The 18,119-nt window shown below is 45.4% G+C and overlaps 1 protein-coding gene across 3 annotated transcripts in view; it reads right to left on the reverse strand.

The window, feature by feature from the left end:
• The window catches only part of RNF115 (ring finger protein 115), an 809,324-nt gene that overhangs the window by 589,681 nt on the left and 201,524 nt on the right, over window positions 1-18,119 (reverse strand). For all 3 annotated transcript variants that reach the window (XM_069652791.1, XM_069652792.1, XM_069652790.1), the window contains exon 3: window positions 1,828-1,885. In XM_069652791.1, coding sequence (XP_069508892.1) covers window positions 1,828-1,885 — 58 coding nt within the window. The remainder of the gene's footprint in view (window positions 1-1,827; window positions 1,886-18,119) is intronic.

Raw genomic sequence — 18,119 nt, forward strand, 5'->3', positions numbered from 1 at the left:
AACCAGAACCGACCAGAGAAACTCTTACCACAACAAGAGAGATGACGCTTAGTCAAATATGACACAAGCGACACCCATGAGGTCTACAAACAGTAAAGAGAGCAAGAAGCCTGCCTGTGGAGTGAGAGGAGCAGGAAGGCCAGCACAGCCTGCGAGAAATTGGAGAACCAGACGCCGAGCCGCTGGAAAAAAGGCACAGTATAGCAGAGTGTCACTGCGTAGCGATGGAGTCGTGTCTCCAGGGACCCGCGAGTGCGACAGAACTCAACCATGGAAGCAGGCTGTCACTCTGCTATGGCCGAGAGATGCGCATTCCCCTGACTGGAAGCAACAGTCTAGGGGTGTCTGCAGGGCAGGCAGTGAGATCTTGACCATGCAAACCAACAAACTGAGAAAGAATCGTTACGCGACTGGTGAGTGTCAATGAGAGAAACGTGCTGCACATATGAAAGTTAGTGAAGCTACATTATATCGGAGTGGTTGTGTGTAGGCAGCACATTCTCGAAAGACTCAGATGAAAACCGAATGGCACAGACTAAACGCAAGGCCAACAATGGGCTAATGAATAGCAAGATTTCAGAGTGGTCAGCTTTAAGGAGGTATATGTGTTCAAAAGAGACTGGACAATTAAAGGCCAGTACTAAAAAAGCAAGCTAATGAAACTAGAAGAAAATAAAGTTTACTTATTTAACTTTTTAATATCCCTTGAGCATCAAAGTCACTGGGAGGGGATGCCAAACTCTGCTTTTCAACACTGCAGATGATGTCAGTGATAAAGTAACGTGCCACAGAAAATGCAGAGATGCTAGGCATGTCCAGGACCCCGAGCACTTGAACAGGAGCTAGTAACAAACCAATGGGAAAACCCTGCCACAACATGTGCATCATCTGGAGCCCGAACAGGGTATTCGAAGTAAAGGAGAGCTCAAAAAGTAAAATTGGAATGCAATTCCAAGGAAAAGCATAGCTACTTGCACACACTCCCGTCCATTCAGAGGAGCAAAGAGTGGCGTGTGGTGCCTGGAGTATGCCGGAAGGGTATACACTTGTGGGAATGTTTGGACATGAATGCTGGAACCCATATTGTTATTTATAAGGATACTGCTTCCAAGCATGCTGCGGTCACATCCTATTCCCAGGGACAACATCCCACAAGTATGGAAGAAAGGGGATGGATGTAGCAGTATAAAACCTTTTAAAAGGCATATTTCGCCAATCTGCATTTTACAAATTCCAAAACGTTTACAGTTTTCCTTTATAATACTCGATTTCCTTTCCAATTTCCCGTCATCATCAAGGGAAGGTTGGTATAGCTGCTAAAGCCAATTTATTTTTCAATGTACAATTTCATGTTTGAATCTTCTCTGTCCTGGCTTCGCAGTACCAGCAGATAGACTAAACAATTAAAGAGCAGTTTAATTGAAACAATAAAATTGTTAGGTACAATTATCATATGTTAATATAATATTCCACCAAAAACACTGATTCAGCAGCAGGAAGTCGGGCTATCTCTGAAAACTACCAAAATGTAGAAAAGCTATTAAAATGGTTTGCTAAGAAACCATCCTGGCTAGAGAGGATCTTGAAGGCAGAGCAATCTGTCAAGTTCAGAATGGGTAGTTTATGGAACACAACTAAGTAAACGTAACATACTATATAAGTGCACTTCACATACTATCTTTTAATTAAAAAAACATCTAGTTCTATACCTAGGCATTTCTGCTGGTTCAGGGTGTAATCCACACACTTGAAAAACAAGAGAAAGCAAACAGCGTAAATATCTCATAGTCTGCATGGTGCATCACACAAACACAACCAGCATCTTACCTCTGCAAACTGTGTTGATGGATTGTTATCTAGTCCGCTTCCACTGGTGTCTAGAAAGCTGAAGGGAAAAAAAACAAAAAAACAAACACAGGTGTCAAGCTAATTGCAGTGGTTAATGGCAGCAATTTAACAATTAAAGCTAGTAGAGCATCACCTGGAAGGAAAAGTCAGGTTTGTACTACTTTCGGAAACCTTGCATTAGTACAATTATGCAGACAACTAAAATCCATAAGAGAAGACTGAAACATTACCCAATTTGGCATAAAATTACAGTGCATGCGTCCTGTCAAACAGAGAATCTCACTGAAAGCTTCAGGCCTTACCCACAAATGCCTAGCCAACCAAGCCCCTCCGTATCTCTGCAACCGGCTATCTCGCCACGCGCCTACCCGCCCTCAAAGAACCGCCCAGACCCACTGTTTAACTATCCCCAGGTTCAAACTACAAAAAGCTGGCGGATCAAGTTTCCCCGTCCTAGCTTCCAAGCTTTGGAATGCTCTCCTCCTCACCATCAGGTCGGAAGAATGCTTCAGTGCCTTCAAGGACAAAACAAAAGCTTGGCTCTTCAATCAGCCCTGAAACCTTGACTGTTTATGTGTCTGTAATGTGCCTGCACTAATCCTTAATCTGTAATTTATGTATATAGCCGTATGTTCTGAATACTTAGCATTGTAACTATAGTTTGAATATATGCATGTTTGCTATGTAACCTGCCCAAGTTGCGCCCTGATGTCTCCAGGCCTGAGGGAGCGTGTTACAATTAAAACAAATACAAACCATTTCTACTTTCTTTTTAACAAGCCATTTTACACTAAATTATGGGAGGAGACTACTTGCAGCTGTGTGCAAAAGGTATACGAAACGGCATACAACTTCCATCCACTTTATTCCCAGTCGACAGAGTACCACAACAAACCGATTTCCATTATTCATCAGTTTTTAAATGGTCCCTAAAGCGAATCCCAAGCAAAGCCCCAGGTCACCCAGTTCACGGAAAACGACATCAGATAAACGGGGACCAGGGAAGAGTGAATCCACCACTGCTATTGCCCTCTCTAACCCACAAGCCAACAACTTTACACCAAGAAAAACCTCTCCACAAGTTCATTTTATTTCCCAAATTGCTTGACAGCAAGCAACAAGGTAAGGGATCTATGATTCCCCAATACCTACAATTTAAACTCACTGTTGCAAGCACAGAAAGTTAAAGCCCACAAATTGCAAACCATTGCCAGTTGCAAAGCAAATATCTAGCCAATAGCCACTTGATGTGCAGCATCACCAAACTACACAACTGTTTATTTTTTACCAATTATTTCAATCCCTTGCCCCAACCAACATTGGTCACAAACGCAAACTGACATACAGAATATATTCTAAATGATTGGGCCAGCCCTAGGGCTGTCTCTTAATGTCATTAAGATATCGCAATTTCAAGTTGCAAGCTTCTATCCAAGCACAACATTCACTCACTACCTTGCAAGAATGCCAGTTCTTCACATGCACAGAGCAAACAATTTCTTACTCAGTCACTTACTAAAGGTATTCACATTTTGTGGCCCGATGTAATAAGTGCCCATCTTTAAGATGTGTCAGATTACAGACTTCATATACATTTATATGTTGTAAATGTACTTACTTGTGTATTCAATCTACTTGGGGAGAATATAATGTGATGATTCACAAGGTGTCGTCACTTCTCCCCATTGGGGAGCCCTTTTTCACGAGGTGAGACAGCTACCCAATAGTCCCCCTGGGGTTCTTTAATACAGGAGGACCTCTTGGAGAGTAACTCCCCTCCTTGGGGACAAAGACAACCATCTTGCGGTTAGACCAGCGAATAATAAAACGTCTCCCCATTCTCTAGCTCATCCTTTCATCCCCAACCTTCTTGTTGAAAGCAGAACTATATACTACTGTGATAAAAAAGAAACAACTGGCCTCGAAAACCCAAGGAAGAACACAGAAAACCCAAAGACTGCTCCCAGTACAGGTACTAAGACAAGGTGGCCCAGAGGAGGCATAGAGATCAACCTGTCAAAAGTAACATCCGACTTTGGCGGCCTGCCCCTCAAGAATGGGCTACATTGTATAAAAACAGACAATGGACTAGGAAAGTCGTCAACACCAACACAACACAGCTCAGCTGCAGCGCCTACTGGGAGAAGCAAAAGACAGAGCGCTCAGTGTGGAAAATCCAAAATCTGTTTGCAGTCCTGTAGAGAAGCGGAACCGAGGACACCAGCGGTCGGCCGCATTGATGCCAAGAGCAAGAAGAGTCGGGCAGCCCAGTAGCTGGAGATGCTGCAGAGCCACAGTAGCAGACAGGGGGAAAGCAGAGCCAGCTGAGAAGACGGACCGCCATCCCCGGAAGTCCCTGTGACATACTGAACCCCCGAAAACAGGTAAAGGGCATTAAGGGGTATGCAAGGATGCAAGCAGGAGGCGTGTAAGCAATCATTGCATGGCTTCATACAAGGCATACCACAGACAGACTCCTGAAGGGTCGAGAGTGCATCTAACCTTCTCCACCTCCTCGTACCAGTGGGGAAGAGAAGCCCACTGGTCAACAGGGAATGGTCTGGGAACCCGTCAACCATAATAGTGGGGAAAAGGAGGCTACTGGCCATACAAGAAGGGTCATGGACCCCAACAGAAGTAAACCAAAGCAAAGACGTAGTCTTCCTCACTATAGTGGCAGAGATCAGTCCACTAGCTCGCATCATTCCTCACATGCTTCACTAATGCCACCTTACAGGACAGAATCATTCCGGAAGATGTCAAAAAGATTGTAGTTACACCACTGCTAAACGGCAGGTATAGACCCGAAGAATTTCAATAACTATAAACCCATTACCAATGTCCCGTTTCTTCTGAAGGTTGTAGATCGCTTAGCTACCATGCAGCTGCAAAAATACCTGGACGAGGCGAATATTCTTCATTCAAGACAGTCTGGATTCAGATAACATCATGGTACAGCGTGCATTAGTTGACCTCCAAAGCCTGATGCTGGACTTCATGGACAGGAGTAAGGGAGGCTTGCTGATGCTGCTCGATTTATCAGCAGCTTTTGACCTCCAGGATCATAAGAAATTACTGACCCTACCCGAGCCATAACTAGCCATCAGCCGTGGAGTAGATAATGTCTTTTCTGTCGGGTAGGACGTTGAGAGTTTGCTGGCGAAAGGCATCTTCCACACAAATACCATGCAACCGTAGAGTTCTGGAGGAAGCGTGCCTATCCCTGCACTCTTTAATATCCACTTGTGTCCCTTGTGCAATAATCTGGACAAAGTAGGGACCAGATTCACAAATTACGCCGATGACACTCAGTTACTGATTGAACTGAGTGGGGATTATGCTGAGGATGTAAGGAACGTTCAAAGCATCTATCAAATAGTGAAAAACTAGATGACATCAAATTGGCTATGCCTTAATAGTGCAAAGAGAGAGTTATTGGTCTTTGGGTCTTCTCAAGCAAGGACAAAATTGGGTCCTAGATATTCAGAGTTTTTAATTGATGGCCACTGTATCAAAACTCTGGACAAGGTTGAAACCTTGGGCGTAATAGAAGATCAGTCCCTAAGAGCTGACGCACATGTGGAAAATGTTATACAAAAATCCTAATATCATCTGAGGTTACTCAGACTGGTGAAACCTTATGTCACCAGTAAGAACTGTGCAACCCTGGTTAGAGCCATTGTCATGCCCCACATAGATCACAGCAATGCCCTTCTTGGCAGAGAAAGCAAGAACAGCACACAAAAGCTTCAAACTCTTCAAAATGATGCTGTTCAAATCTTTAAAATGGTCTCCAAAAAGGGATCATATAACTCCGTCCAGGAAGGAACTCCACTGGCTGCCTGTTGCGCTCAGGATAACTTTCAAAATCCTCACCTTGACGCACAAATACCTGCACGGTCACGCACCAATCTAAAAAATTGCTTTACCATGCAAACACAGGGGGGACTCAACAAGATCTAGCAACACCTATCGTTTCGTTTGCCCAAAGGTCAAAAGAACCCGCACTATGGGACAGTCATTCCCGGGGATAGCAAACTCGCCTAGAAGTATCTCCCAGCTGAGATGCATACAAAGAAGAGGCTCATGTTCTGCAAACGGCTTAAGACCCTATTATTTAATTAGAATTACTGCTTTTCTAACGGCTAAAACCTCTGTTTAGTTAGATTTACTATCCCTGCTGCTGCTCCCCCATCCACTGTCAGTGTTGCGAGTTGTCCTTGTTCTTTATGTTCCATATGCGCCCTGATGCCTGTGGGCTACGGCGCGTTAAAGTATTCAACATACATAGTTACAAGAGAAGGCCCTGGGAGCCCAATGTGAATGAGCAAAACTCCTGAGGAACGTTTACTCATAACAGTGGCCAAGAGAGAACCACTAGAGCCCAGAGAAGAGTCTAGGCTCCTAACAAGATTTAGGACATTGTTGAAAACAAGTCACAGAGGCAAGTGTGTCTGCAGTGAGAAAGAATGGTATCAGGCAATACGAGGAGAAGATATTCTCTTGGCACCAAATGAGATGTGTTGATAGAAACACTAGGGGGAAGGGAGTCATACACCCTGGCCTTGTGTTGAACTGTGCCAAAGTAGACCAAGAGAAAGGAGGCATTCTCTTGGTCCTGAACAGTCTCGAGCTGGAGACGCCAGGGGAAGTGATTCTTTACCCCTGGCCTTGTTGTGAATTATACAGAACCACACCTAGAGAAGGGAGTCCTTCTACTGGAAAAAACATTGTGCAAAGGCAGTTTTGAAGGAACCGGTTTGTAGAACCCCATCCAAGAAGTAGGAGAAGGGAGCCACTCTCCTTAAATAAGGAACTTTGTCAGTTTAACATTTTAGTTGCACTGTAAGGGACAGAATTCGTTTTTGACACGGGACAGAAGAATTTACTTTGACAGGCATTCTGACAGACCTTTTAAATATTAGTTTAGAGGCAGTAAATCCCCCCTCTTATAATTCAGGGATAGTAAGGATCTTTTTTCACTTAAAAATAAAAGTCTATTACCAAAACCATGCCACCATTGTTTCAGTATCCTTCCTCGAAATCCCTAACAATAAATACTGGCATAGGTGATGGTGTGCCCTCCTTTTCAGCAATCACAGCCCAAAGAAGATCTGTGGTCCTTGTTAGAACTCGTCAGAGTATTTACAAGAGATGTGTTCCACCTACCAACCCTTCTCTTTTGTGGTTGCCATCATGTATCACCATACATTTAAACATGTACACATCTGGCCTTAGTTATTTAGCTCAACACTTGCTATTCATTTTCTATTGTTTGGTTGTTTTAACATTTGGTTGGATGTCCCTAGCAACAAGCGGGCACAAATGGCAATTACATCTCCGAAGAGGTTTACGAAAACGATTTCACCAAGGAGTACATGCTCCCAAAGCACTCAACCACAGAAATGTTTGACATGCTTGACATCAGATGCGACTCCCCTTCAAAAGTGTGGCCTCTCTATGCAGACCCCAAAGTCAGTAGAACTGAAAAAAACACGGTATCTAATCTTTGTCCATTAAAGAAATTAGGAAGAGCCTTAGGCATTGGCTGAACTTAAAACTGGATGGCATGTGGAATTTACTAAAGCAGTTGCAAGATGGCAATTTGTGAGTCTAAAGGAGCTTATTATCAAACAGACAGATGTATAGGCATGTCTAATTCTTCCAAGGGACTGTTGAGGAGCTAACTTTGCATTTTCCAATTATTTGCTGCTTCGGCACCCTCCGAACCACATGTTTTGTTCCAAGCAAAAACTGTAGAGCTCAGATTTACGAGCAATATGATAGGTTATTGATAAGGCGCTTAATACCCAGATATTTCTAAGCGCGGACCGGGGATCAAACCTGTGTTGCTTCATGTCGTCTTGCTCACAAGGCAATCACGTTACACCTCACAGCTAAACGACTGCTACTACCCCCCTCACTACCTTCTTAGTTTTCCGATGCATTCCACTGAACACCAAAACTCTACGTGTACTTAACTATTGGCTCTGAGCTTTGAAACCTGTAATGCCAGTGGCAAAGCTAGGTAGATCTTTCAAAGCACCTAGCGCCCAGCTCATCAATACCACCATGTAAGTCTGATGCCCAACTTGCATCCATTAATAATCACTTTACAAAAAAATTAAGTACTACAGATACAGGAGATGAGTCAATATTTTACCAATCTCTGCGCTCCAATGTGTGGGGTCAAGGACCTTGAAACTGGATAGTGCTCAACTCCCTTCCACCTCGAAGCTCACAACCTGCATCACAGACATTAGGGAACAACGGTGTTCTATCTAGGTAAGACATCTAGGCGCCCTGTGCTCTCGACAGTTTATTACACCATGCCTTTATGAACTTCATGTGAGTAAAAGTAAAATTATACGAATGGTCCATGCGTTTAGGAAATGCAGAGTTTTCTAGGGTTTGGCTCTGGCATATTTATGAATTGATTATAGTGTTGCAAAAGCATAATTGAGGTGGAATGACACTTAGCATAAGAAAACATTCTAACCTGTAAATCTTGACCTCAACTGTGAAAGTACACCAAATGTTCTAATCCAAAAGAAATCAGGCTGCCCACACATCCAAACACGCATGGCAAATTTGGTGAACTTTCATGAAGATTGCCATGTCAAAAAATAAATGAAAAAGAAAGTTACTCACTCTTATACTGTACTCCTTGTCTATGGTCCCCAGTCCTCCATACCTTTGGTAGATGACAGTCTTTGCAAATCCTGAAAATGTTGGCTCTGTCCAGCTAAAACTTGAGTGCCCGTCAAGAGGTGCACGACTGCTTCAGAAGGCTAGAGTGGAAAAAAGGTTAGCAACGAGATCACTTGATACTTTGTCTGGAATTAACAACTATTAGCTATATATTGTAAATTAATTGGAAATTAATTGTATTTTTCTTCAATATCTTAAAATAATGGAATGTTTTAGGGATTCATTTAGTTTGAATGAGTGTATGGATGCATAATTTGTAGGATGTTTTTATAAAAAACGGATTAAAATGTTTAATGATTTTTTTATATATTCAAACCAAAATAAAATAATGATTTGATTTTCTTAGTTTTCTGCCTTCCTTCCCCAGTTAGTCTCGCTCTCCTGGCACCACCTTGTGCTTTATTCAAGAGAAACCGAAACCACCCCTTTCGGGATGATGCAAGAGTGATTACAAAGGAAAACATTTCCCCTGTGCAAGACTGTATCGTTCATCAGTTAAGAGTGCCTCTAATTCGTCATCAGCGTTTGCCAGCAGAAAGGCGACCATCAAAGTCACCAGTCTGATATCCTTGGTGGCCATTGGATCAAAGCATTTATGCCCAATGGATTTAAGCAACAGACTGAGATCCCAAGGTGGATGGTGCAGTTTTCTAGGCAAGACGAGATGGCACAACTCGAAGTGCTGCTTAACAGGATTTGAAACCAAGAAGCAGGAAACTTCCCAACAGAGATACGCTCCTGTGGATGGCAGATGTGTTAGGACTGGATTTCCATACTCTGGCTTGGTGGACAGATGTAGAGGAGGCCAACCTAGTTTAGTAACAGGGTCCCATTCTGGGAGCTGTAGCCACACCAGTTCAAACTAGCAAGACTACCGGTCAAGGCTAAGTCTCAGGAGGGGAGAGTCTGGTAAGGGGCCCTCAACGAGTACACGCAGTGAAAAGTCAAGGAACACACTTAGACAAACGGTTACAAAATGTTCATTTATGGCTATATAACACTATGTAAAATGACTACTAGCATTTAATGTTATCACACAAACAAAATAAATGATACATGTATACAGTCACTGGAGTAGGGCAAAATACATAAACCCCTGGAAAGGAAAGGAAGTATTAGTATGCAGCACTACAGGTCCACAGATATAAAACACTAACTTTAAAAGTCCATCCCTGATATTTATGGGGCCTTGTGCCCAAAGGTTCAATAAAGTTCCACACAGTTGAGACGGGGAAAAAGTTAGTGGAGGGCTTCTGGAGGCCAATAGGGAAAAGACAAGTTGTTCTAGTGAATAAAAGTGTCCCCCACTTTCAGAAGGCCTGCAGGAGCAAGCAATAGCAAAGACAAATTGCAAGAAAACATTTGAAAAGTTACCAACATTTTAAAAAGGGTGATAAGGGGTTCAGGTAAGTACTGTTACAACTCTCCCCCCATACTCAGATTCTTCTTAGGACTTGGTAGGTCTTCAGAAGAGGGTCCAAAGTCACTTTTCCTGCCGTCGGCTACGGTCCTCGATGTCCAGGGGTTGCAGATGCGAATACTCTGGAGGTTGGTGACAACTGCTGGTGCAAGGTCTTCAGGATGAAGAATGCAAAATAGCTCGATATAGGACCCCTCTTACCACAGGAATGGATGCAGGGAAGCTGTTTTGGATGACAGCTACCGATGCACAGCGAATCGGGGGACAAAACTATTGCGGTCGGACTTCGCCTTCCATCTCAGGTTCCCTGGATGCTGAAACCACAACATTTGGCAGGGACGGCTCCAGAGGCACAAAATGTGGATCCCCAAAGTTACGGGCAGCACAGTAGCCCCAAACTGAGCTTGTCCGCCCTAGATTGGCTCAGGGACGCTTCTGAAGGCTCTTCTTTGCAGGACACCATGTAGACGTCCGGCATGGATGGTCCCTTCACTTCAAGGGTCGAAGATCACCTACAAAACAGGGCTCTTCCAGGACAGCAGCAGAAGTTGGTAGCAGTCCTTCTTCCAACGGGTCAATGGTCTCATTACACGTCTTGCAGCTGCCTAGGATACTTGGCTCCTTCCAGGATCTCTGTGGAAAGGGTGCCTCTTATCCAAAAGGCAGGTAAGAGCCGAAACTTCCACTAGCTAACCCAAGTGCTAACACACACACTAACACACACACTAACACACACACTAACACACACTAACACACACACTAACACACACACTAACACACACACTAACACACACACACCCACCCCCCCCCAAAAAAGGCCAAGGACAAACAAAAAACCTTGTGGCATGGCCATGTTTGGACACTAGCCACAGTAGGTAGCCAAACACAGTAAGGCTAAAGTAAAATTCACTCAAAAATAGCAGAAGCTAACTACTGCCAGAAAGCTTGTCCCTTAGGCACACCTAAGGTAACCCCAAATCTTCTGAGTGTTAGTCTAGGTACCCCATTGTACTGAATTGTCAGATGCATTCTACAACTATAACAAAGTTACCAAAAGTGGCAACTAAGTAACAAGACTATGTTTCCCAGTACGGACAGCCTGAAAGACGAACAAGTTACTTGCCAAAACTGGTAACGTTCTTTCGATGGGATGTTCCTCCAATGTATTCCACATTTATGACATGTCCACAGCTGTGCACTTCTGAAACTTTTCAGCAGAGGGCCGTCTTGCATCAATGGCGTTGAGCAGATGTCCCTCGAAGGCGTCCGTCGAGGGTCGACGTCACCGGATGTTATACGTCAACGGCGCCCGTTGCCTCAGTTTAGTTTTTTTTCCCCCCAGAACGTGTGACACCAGTATCCTGCCAGTATAACTGCCTACAGCCTTGCGGAAACGGAAGCTGTAAACAGAGGACATTCTCCAGAGGGGCAGGCTGGGAGGGCGATGTGGAATACGTCGGAGGAACATCCCATCGAAAGAACGTTACCAGTTTGGTAAGTAACTGGTTCTTCGAAGGGATTGTGTCCTCCGACTTATCTATGACAGACTCCCGAAGCAGTACCACTATGGAGGAGGGTAAGAATTTAGCCTGTAAAATTTAGAGTACCCAATCAAATGGCTGAATAGAGGACTGCCTTACCAAAGGCCAAATCCTGACCATGGCTGGAGTAAAGGGAATAGTGTTTAACAAACGTATGTATAGAGGCCCATGTGGCTGCTTCACAAATATTCCCCACTTTGTAGAGCAGTGTAGGCAGCAACACCCCTGGTAGAGTGAGCCCGTAAGCCTACCGGAGAGTCCTTCCCCGCCAAACGGTAGCACTCAGTGATAGTCAAAACAATCCATCTGGACAAGGTCCGTTTGGAAAAAGCCTGACCCAAGCGGTGTCCAGCATAACCTACAAAGAGCTGATCGTCCACTCTGACCCGGGACATCCGTGAAAGATAAAAGTTCAAAGCTCTCCTAGGATCCAACCTATGGAGCCTCTCCTCTTCCTTACCAGGATGCTGAGGAGGATAAAAAGCCGGAAGAACCACCTTCTGGCTCAAATGAAATTCAGACACAACCTTCGGAAGAAACAAAGGTCGCACCCGCAGGACAACCCTGTACTTATGGAAAACCGTAAAATGTGGCTTGGCAGAGAGTGCCTGCAATTCACTCACTCTGCGTGCGGAAGTAACCGCAACTAAAAACACAGTTTTAAAATACAGTCTCAACGGACAAGAGTGTAAGGGCTCAAACAGAGCTCCCATCAGAAACTTTAAAACCAAATTCAAATCCCAACCCGGCACCTGGAAAGGGGACGGTGGAAACACATTAGACAGTCCTTTCAGAAACTGTGAAATCACAGGAATCTTAAATTAAGAACACTCTTCAGACGAGCGCTTAAATATAGACAGTGCCGCCAGGAAACCCTTAATGGTACCCACTTGAAGGCCCCTGTGGGCTAAAGAAAGCAGAAAAGACAACACCATAGGAATGGAACACTGGCAAGGATCCACATTCTGACCCCTGCACCAATCGCAGAACTTCCGGCAACGGTACAGGGATTTTGTTGCGGGCCGCCTGGCCAAAAGCAACACCTCCATCACATCATCCAGGAGGTCCCAATCCTTGTATCTCAACCTTTCAGATACCAAGCAGAAAGGTTGAGAGACCTGACCCCCCCCCCCCCACTCCCGTGAGAGCAGATCGTCTCGGTAGGGAAGACGGCATGGAGGGCAGATGGACATGTCGAGAAGGTCCGTTACCACGCTCTCCTGGCCTAGTCCGGAGCAATGAGGATAATTCAGGAACCAAACCCCCATAACCTCCGCAACACCTGAGGAATGACGGGGACTGGAGGAAACTCCTACAACAGTGGGAAGGACCACTCCACTACGAACGCGTCCCCCAAGGCTCCTCTTGGGGGAAATTCCTGCGAGCAGAAACTCTCGCACTTCCGGTTGACACTGGTGGCTTAGAGATCCACTTGTGGGGTTCCCCAAAGGGCAAAGATCTCCAAAAGGACTTCCTGAGCCAACTCCCACTCGTGAGAGACTGTGCTCTGCCTGCTCAGAGCATCCGCCGCTGCGTTTTTGTCTTTGCCCATATGAACTGCCGAGATCGAGATTTCCTGTTGGATGGCCCAGAACCAGAGCTGCATCGCCTCCCTGCACAACGGGAGTGACACCTGCCCACCCCACACCCCCCCTTTTTGTTGAGGGGATGCATGGCCACTGTGTTGTCTGTCATAATCAGGACAGTCTTCCCCCCGCACAGACAGCAGAAAATCCTTCAGGGCCAGCCTGATGGCTCTCAGTTCTAACAGATGGATGTGGAGTCTGGACTCCGACGGAGACCAACGGCTGCTGGATGTCAACTCGTTGGCATGAGCGCCACATCCTGTGAGGGATGCATCCGTCACGATCGTCACCTCCGGCCAAGGTTGCCAAAACTGTGACCCTTCGTCAGATTTCCTTCGTCGGCCCACTATAGAAGATCCTGAGTGACAGAGAGCGGAATCTGAACGAGATCCGACATCTTGCCGGAGAACTGCGACCACTGCAGCTTGAGAGCCCACTGCAGGGATCTCATCCGCAGTCTGGCCTCTGGCACCAGAAAAATGCAGAACGCCATGAGGCCGAGCAACCTTAAGAATTCGAAAGCCGGGAGACTCTGGGCACGTTGAAACTTGTCCACCATCTGCAGAATGTGATGAGCCCTCACCTGGGGAGGCCAACACTGCCGCAGGGATGTGTCGAGCACTGCTCTGATGCATTGGAACCATGGGGAAGGTGTCAAATGCGACTTCTGTAAATTTAGGGAAAAGCCCAGCTTGTGAAGGGAACGGCAGGTGACGGATAGGTGATCCAGGGCTTGCTCGGGAGAACGCGGCCTCATCAGCCAACCGTCCAGGTAGGGGGTAGACGTGAATCCCCACCCTCTCCTGAGGTATGCTGCCACAACCACCATCAGCTTGGTGATTACCTTCGGGCGAAGGTCAATCCGAATGGCAGTACCCGAAACTGAAAGTGCGAGTCGCCAGCTGCAAACCTCCTTTGCTTGGGATGAGGAGGACAATCCCTTCGAAATGTCAAGTTTCCCCATGACAAATGAACAAAAAAAAAGTGTAATGAAGCTAAAGGCTACACATAACTAAAAAGTTCAGATCAGAAAAAATGAATGCAAAATGTTCAGTGGTCCATAAGAATGGAGAGAAAGGTACTACAAAGAGAAATCTTTCCTAACATGCCCTACAAGAGTCAAGCTGGAGACCTGAAGTAGCCCACTGGGAAATGAACGACCATATCAGAGATTTCTTGCAGCCCAATAGTAGAACCATGTCATTCTGCTTGTGTACTGAGCACAAGTGGAATCCTTCATGGCAGCCTAAATATTAAGCATTCCTTCAGCCACTAATCCCCAGATGCCCCATGGTCAAATTCTTAGGAGCCAGACTGGTAAGAGCATCGATTGACGAGAGGTATGCAGGAGTTGCCCTGCTTGAGGATTCATATATGTCCCTCTGAAAGGAAAGGGGACTAGGCTGATGCAGACAGACATTAGGTCTGAAAACCAGCACCTGGTTGGACACAAGGTGAGTATAGGAATGAGGGAGCAATGTTGTGGCTGCTAGAACTTCTGGATTGTTCAATGAACAAGTGGGTGTGGGAAAGGAAAAAGCATAGGCTGACATTGCTCACACTATCTCCAGGGTGACTCAAAGAGAGTTTGGACCCTCTACCTCTGGAGAGACAACCGGGAACATTTCCTTTTGAAATGAAAAGCATGCAGATCTACCTGGACAGGTACCCAGTTGTGGAACAACTGTGCTATAAACCCCACTTAGGAGTTGCGGTTTGTGGCTCACGGTCCCCCACTTTGTCGTTGGACAAACTCAGAAGCAGACGGGCTTGCAGAGATGCACCGTGGCCTGTTGCCCACTTCCAGATCTCCATTGCCCGCAAGGCAAGAGCGGGAGACTGTTTCCCCTTGCCTGTTCACAAAAGGACAGAGGTTGAGATGTCCATTAATATCTGAACCACCCTGTTCTTGATATTTGGAAGGAAAGCCCAGCGTGGTAGAAAAGATGCTGCGGTTGAAGCATGCTTATGTGGTATGTTTGGTCCTGGAAAGACCAAATGTCACTGAATCTGTATGTCTCCCAGGGTAGCACTGCTTCCCTCTCCGGCAGGGATACATTTGATGTTAATGGTATGAAACTATGAGAACTTCACAAACGGAACCCATACTGCCAATCTAGTCAAGGTCAACCACCAAAGGGAGGTCCAGTTGAATCGGTTTCAGAATGTTTAAGATCAACTGAGGGTACAGAGTCTGTGACCAGCAGGCTCACAGACAAAGCTATATTTTCCGTCAAAGGGGCTGCTCATATACAGAAACAGGGCTGTAGGGGTAAGATACTGTCTGCAATAGTAAACACCCTTGCATTGTCAGCGTTTCAGCAGAAGCTTTAAAAATCAGATTCTGCAAGACCATCAGGGATTACTTTGCTAGGTTCACCAAAAGTTGCAGGTTGAAGAGGAAGTGCAGCAGCAGCTATGGCGATTCTTTAGTTGCCTTGCACAATGGACCTCTCACCAAGCAGTCGTGTCCCAGCACAATATCCATCATATTGGCACAGAGAAGCAGAGCAGAGTAAATGGAAGGACCTTGTACTGGAAATGGGTGTTCACAGAGAAACCGCCCGCACACACAAAGAACAAAAAAAAAAAAACTCTACTGATGTGGTGAAAAAAGGAAAAGAAGAAGGGACTCCTTCAGATCCAACACCCAAATCCACTCACCCTGCCAGAGAGCCAAGTGCTCTCCTTGAACCTTTCTTTGGAATACCCACATTAAGCACAGAAAGGTTGATACTTGTGCCCAGGCCAGACTGGTTGGGCATGGTAATAGCAACCAGAGCCCTACTCTAATGGAGGGACTGGCTGGAAGGATGCCATCTGGAGGAGTTTCTTGGCCTTCCCAAAGAGAGTGGAAGACCCAATCTGCAGGGACAGGGAGGGAGGAAGAGAGGGGAACAGAGGGATAGGAAACTTGAAGTGCTGACTCCAGACAGAAAGAAACCAAGGGCTTCCAGAAAGTGACCTTGCACACTAGAGTAACATGGGACTGAATGCAATAGTTATTGGACTGAGGAAGGGGAGGAGTTGGAAGTCGAGGATGGTTGAGATTAAAAAAGTTACTTACTCCTGGTAACATTCTTTCGATTGGATGTTCCCCATATGTATTCCTCATCTTATGATAATTATCCTTCGAGCTTCATCTGCTTTGGAATTTTTTTCCGACAGGGGGCGCTATGTGCCATCTCGTCGATGTCCCTTGAGGGCCTCCATTCGACTGTCGACGTCATCATCAGTATAAATAGCGCATGCAGCGCCCAATGGATTCAGTTCTGTTTTTCCCCCTCCTGTAGAGTAATTACCAGGCATACCATAGACCGTAGGCTCCAAGAAAGCGTAAAGTGGAAGAACATGTAAATTCTACGGCGAGGTAGGCTGGGAGGGGCAATTAGCAATACGTGGGAGGAACATCTAATTGAAAGAACGTTAAAGGGTAAGTAACTTGTTCTTTCGAATGGATTGTGTCCTTCCACGTATTCCTCCTATAAGACTCCCAAAGCAGTAATAATTTGGTGGTGGGAGTACGAATTATATTTTGTTTTTAACTGTGGTCATGGACTGAACGAAGGACCGCTTTTCCAAATTGTCCTTCCTGACTGGAAGATGAATCCAGGCAGTAATGTTTCACAAACGTGCGAACAGATGACGAAGTGGCTGCTGAACAAATGTCTTTGACTGGAACACCTCTCTGAAGAGCAGCAGAGGTTGCCATGCCCCTTGTGGAATGTGGTCGCAAACGATCCGGTGGGTCTTTGCCCGCTGACCTGTAATATTCCCCAATAGCCAGGATGATCCATCTGGATATGGTCTCTAACAGCTAGACCCAACTTAGAGCCTGTATAGACAATTTGTATTTGTATTTATTTTATTTGTAAACCGCTCCAAGTCCTGAGACAGCTGGGCGCGCACATGTATCAGTTACAAGCGTCTTAGCAGACATTTTACATCAAGTTACAACACATTTACACCAAAGGTTACAAACATTGGAGGTGTAAATGTGAATATAGAATAGCATAGCAAAGTGGGTTACAAGGCAAGTGAAAGAGAGGGTAGAATGCTGTATACTCGATCAATAAGATAATTTAAATAATTTAACAGTCAAATGAATACAGAGTAAGGTGGGACATTAATACAGAAGTCTCTCTAAGGAAGTACGGAGGTTTAGGCAGACGCTGAGTCCAGGTCCTGGAGCCAGCATTTCGTATTACCCTTGAATAAGTGGAAAGAGGGTTCTGATCCAAGGGAGGCAGGGAGCGTATGCCATAACTTGGATGAAAGGACTGGGAAGCTGGCACCCCCCCGAGTTATGCAGTTTAAATCTCGGTACAGCCATTGTGTGAGCTTGGGCCGCTCCAAGTGGCTTGAGGAAGTATGTGAAGTAAGTAAGTTAGTAAGATAGGCTGGTGCGAGGTCGGCCCTGGCTTTATGTGTGAAAGCAAGAGTTTTAAGTGATATTCTGTGCTCAACGGGAAGCCAACGCAAGTTGCATCTGGTAACGGAAATATGAGACTTCTTTGGGATATTCAGGGCTGCCCTGATGGAGTTATTTTGGGTTACTTGTAACTTGTTGATATTTTTGTGACTGGTCCCAAGGTAGAGGTCATTACAGTAATCTATTTTGGACAGAACTAGCATTCTAGCAAGCGTGATGCAATTAGGAGAAGTGATGAACGGTCTGCATGCAGTGATTAATTTACAAGTGTATGCAGACGATGCTACTACTGCGTTAGTTTGTCTCGTGAAGGATAAGGTGGCGTCAAGGTAGATACCACGAGTTGAGAGACGTGATGGTGTTACCATCTATCGTGAAGGATTTGAAGGCAGTGTTCAGTTTTTTCAGTTTAGCACGAGTACCTAGGATTAGCAGCTCAGTTTTATCGTCGTTTAGACAAAGTTCGTGTAGCGCCATCCAGGCTTGTATCACAGAATAGATATCATTAAGGGTTTTGCTGTCAGTTGTGTAGTCTCCAGTGATGGGAATGAGTATATGGGTGTCGTCCGCATAATTTGTAT

This window comes from Ambystoma mexicanum, chromosome 1p (genome assembly GCF_040938575.1).
Source record: "Ambystoma mexicanum isolate Mex_15411 chromosome 1p, UKY_AmexF1_1, whole genome shotgun sequence".
Lineage (NCBI taxonomy): Eukaryota > Metazoa > Chordata > Amphibia > Caudata > Ambystomatidae > Ambystoma > Ambystoma mexicanum.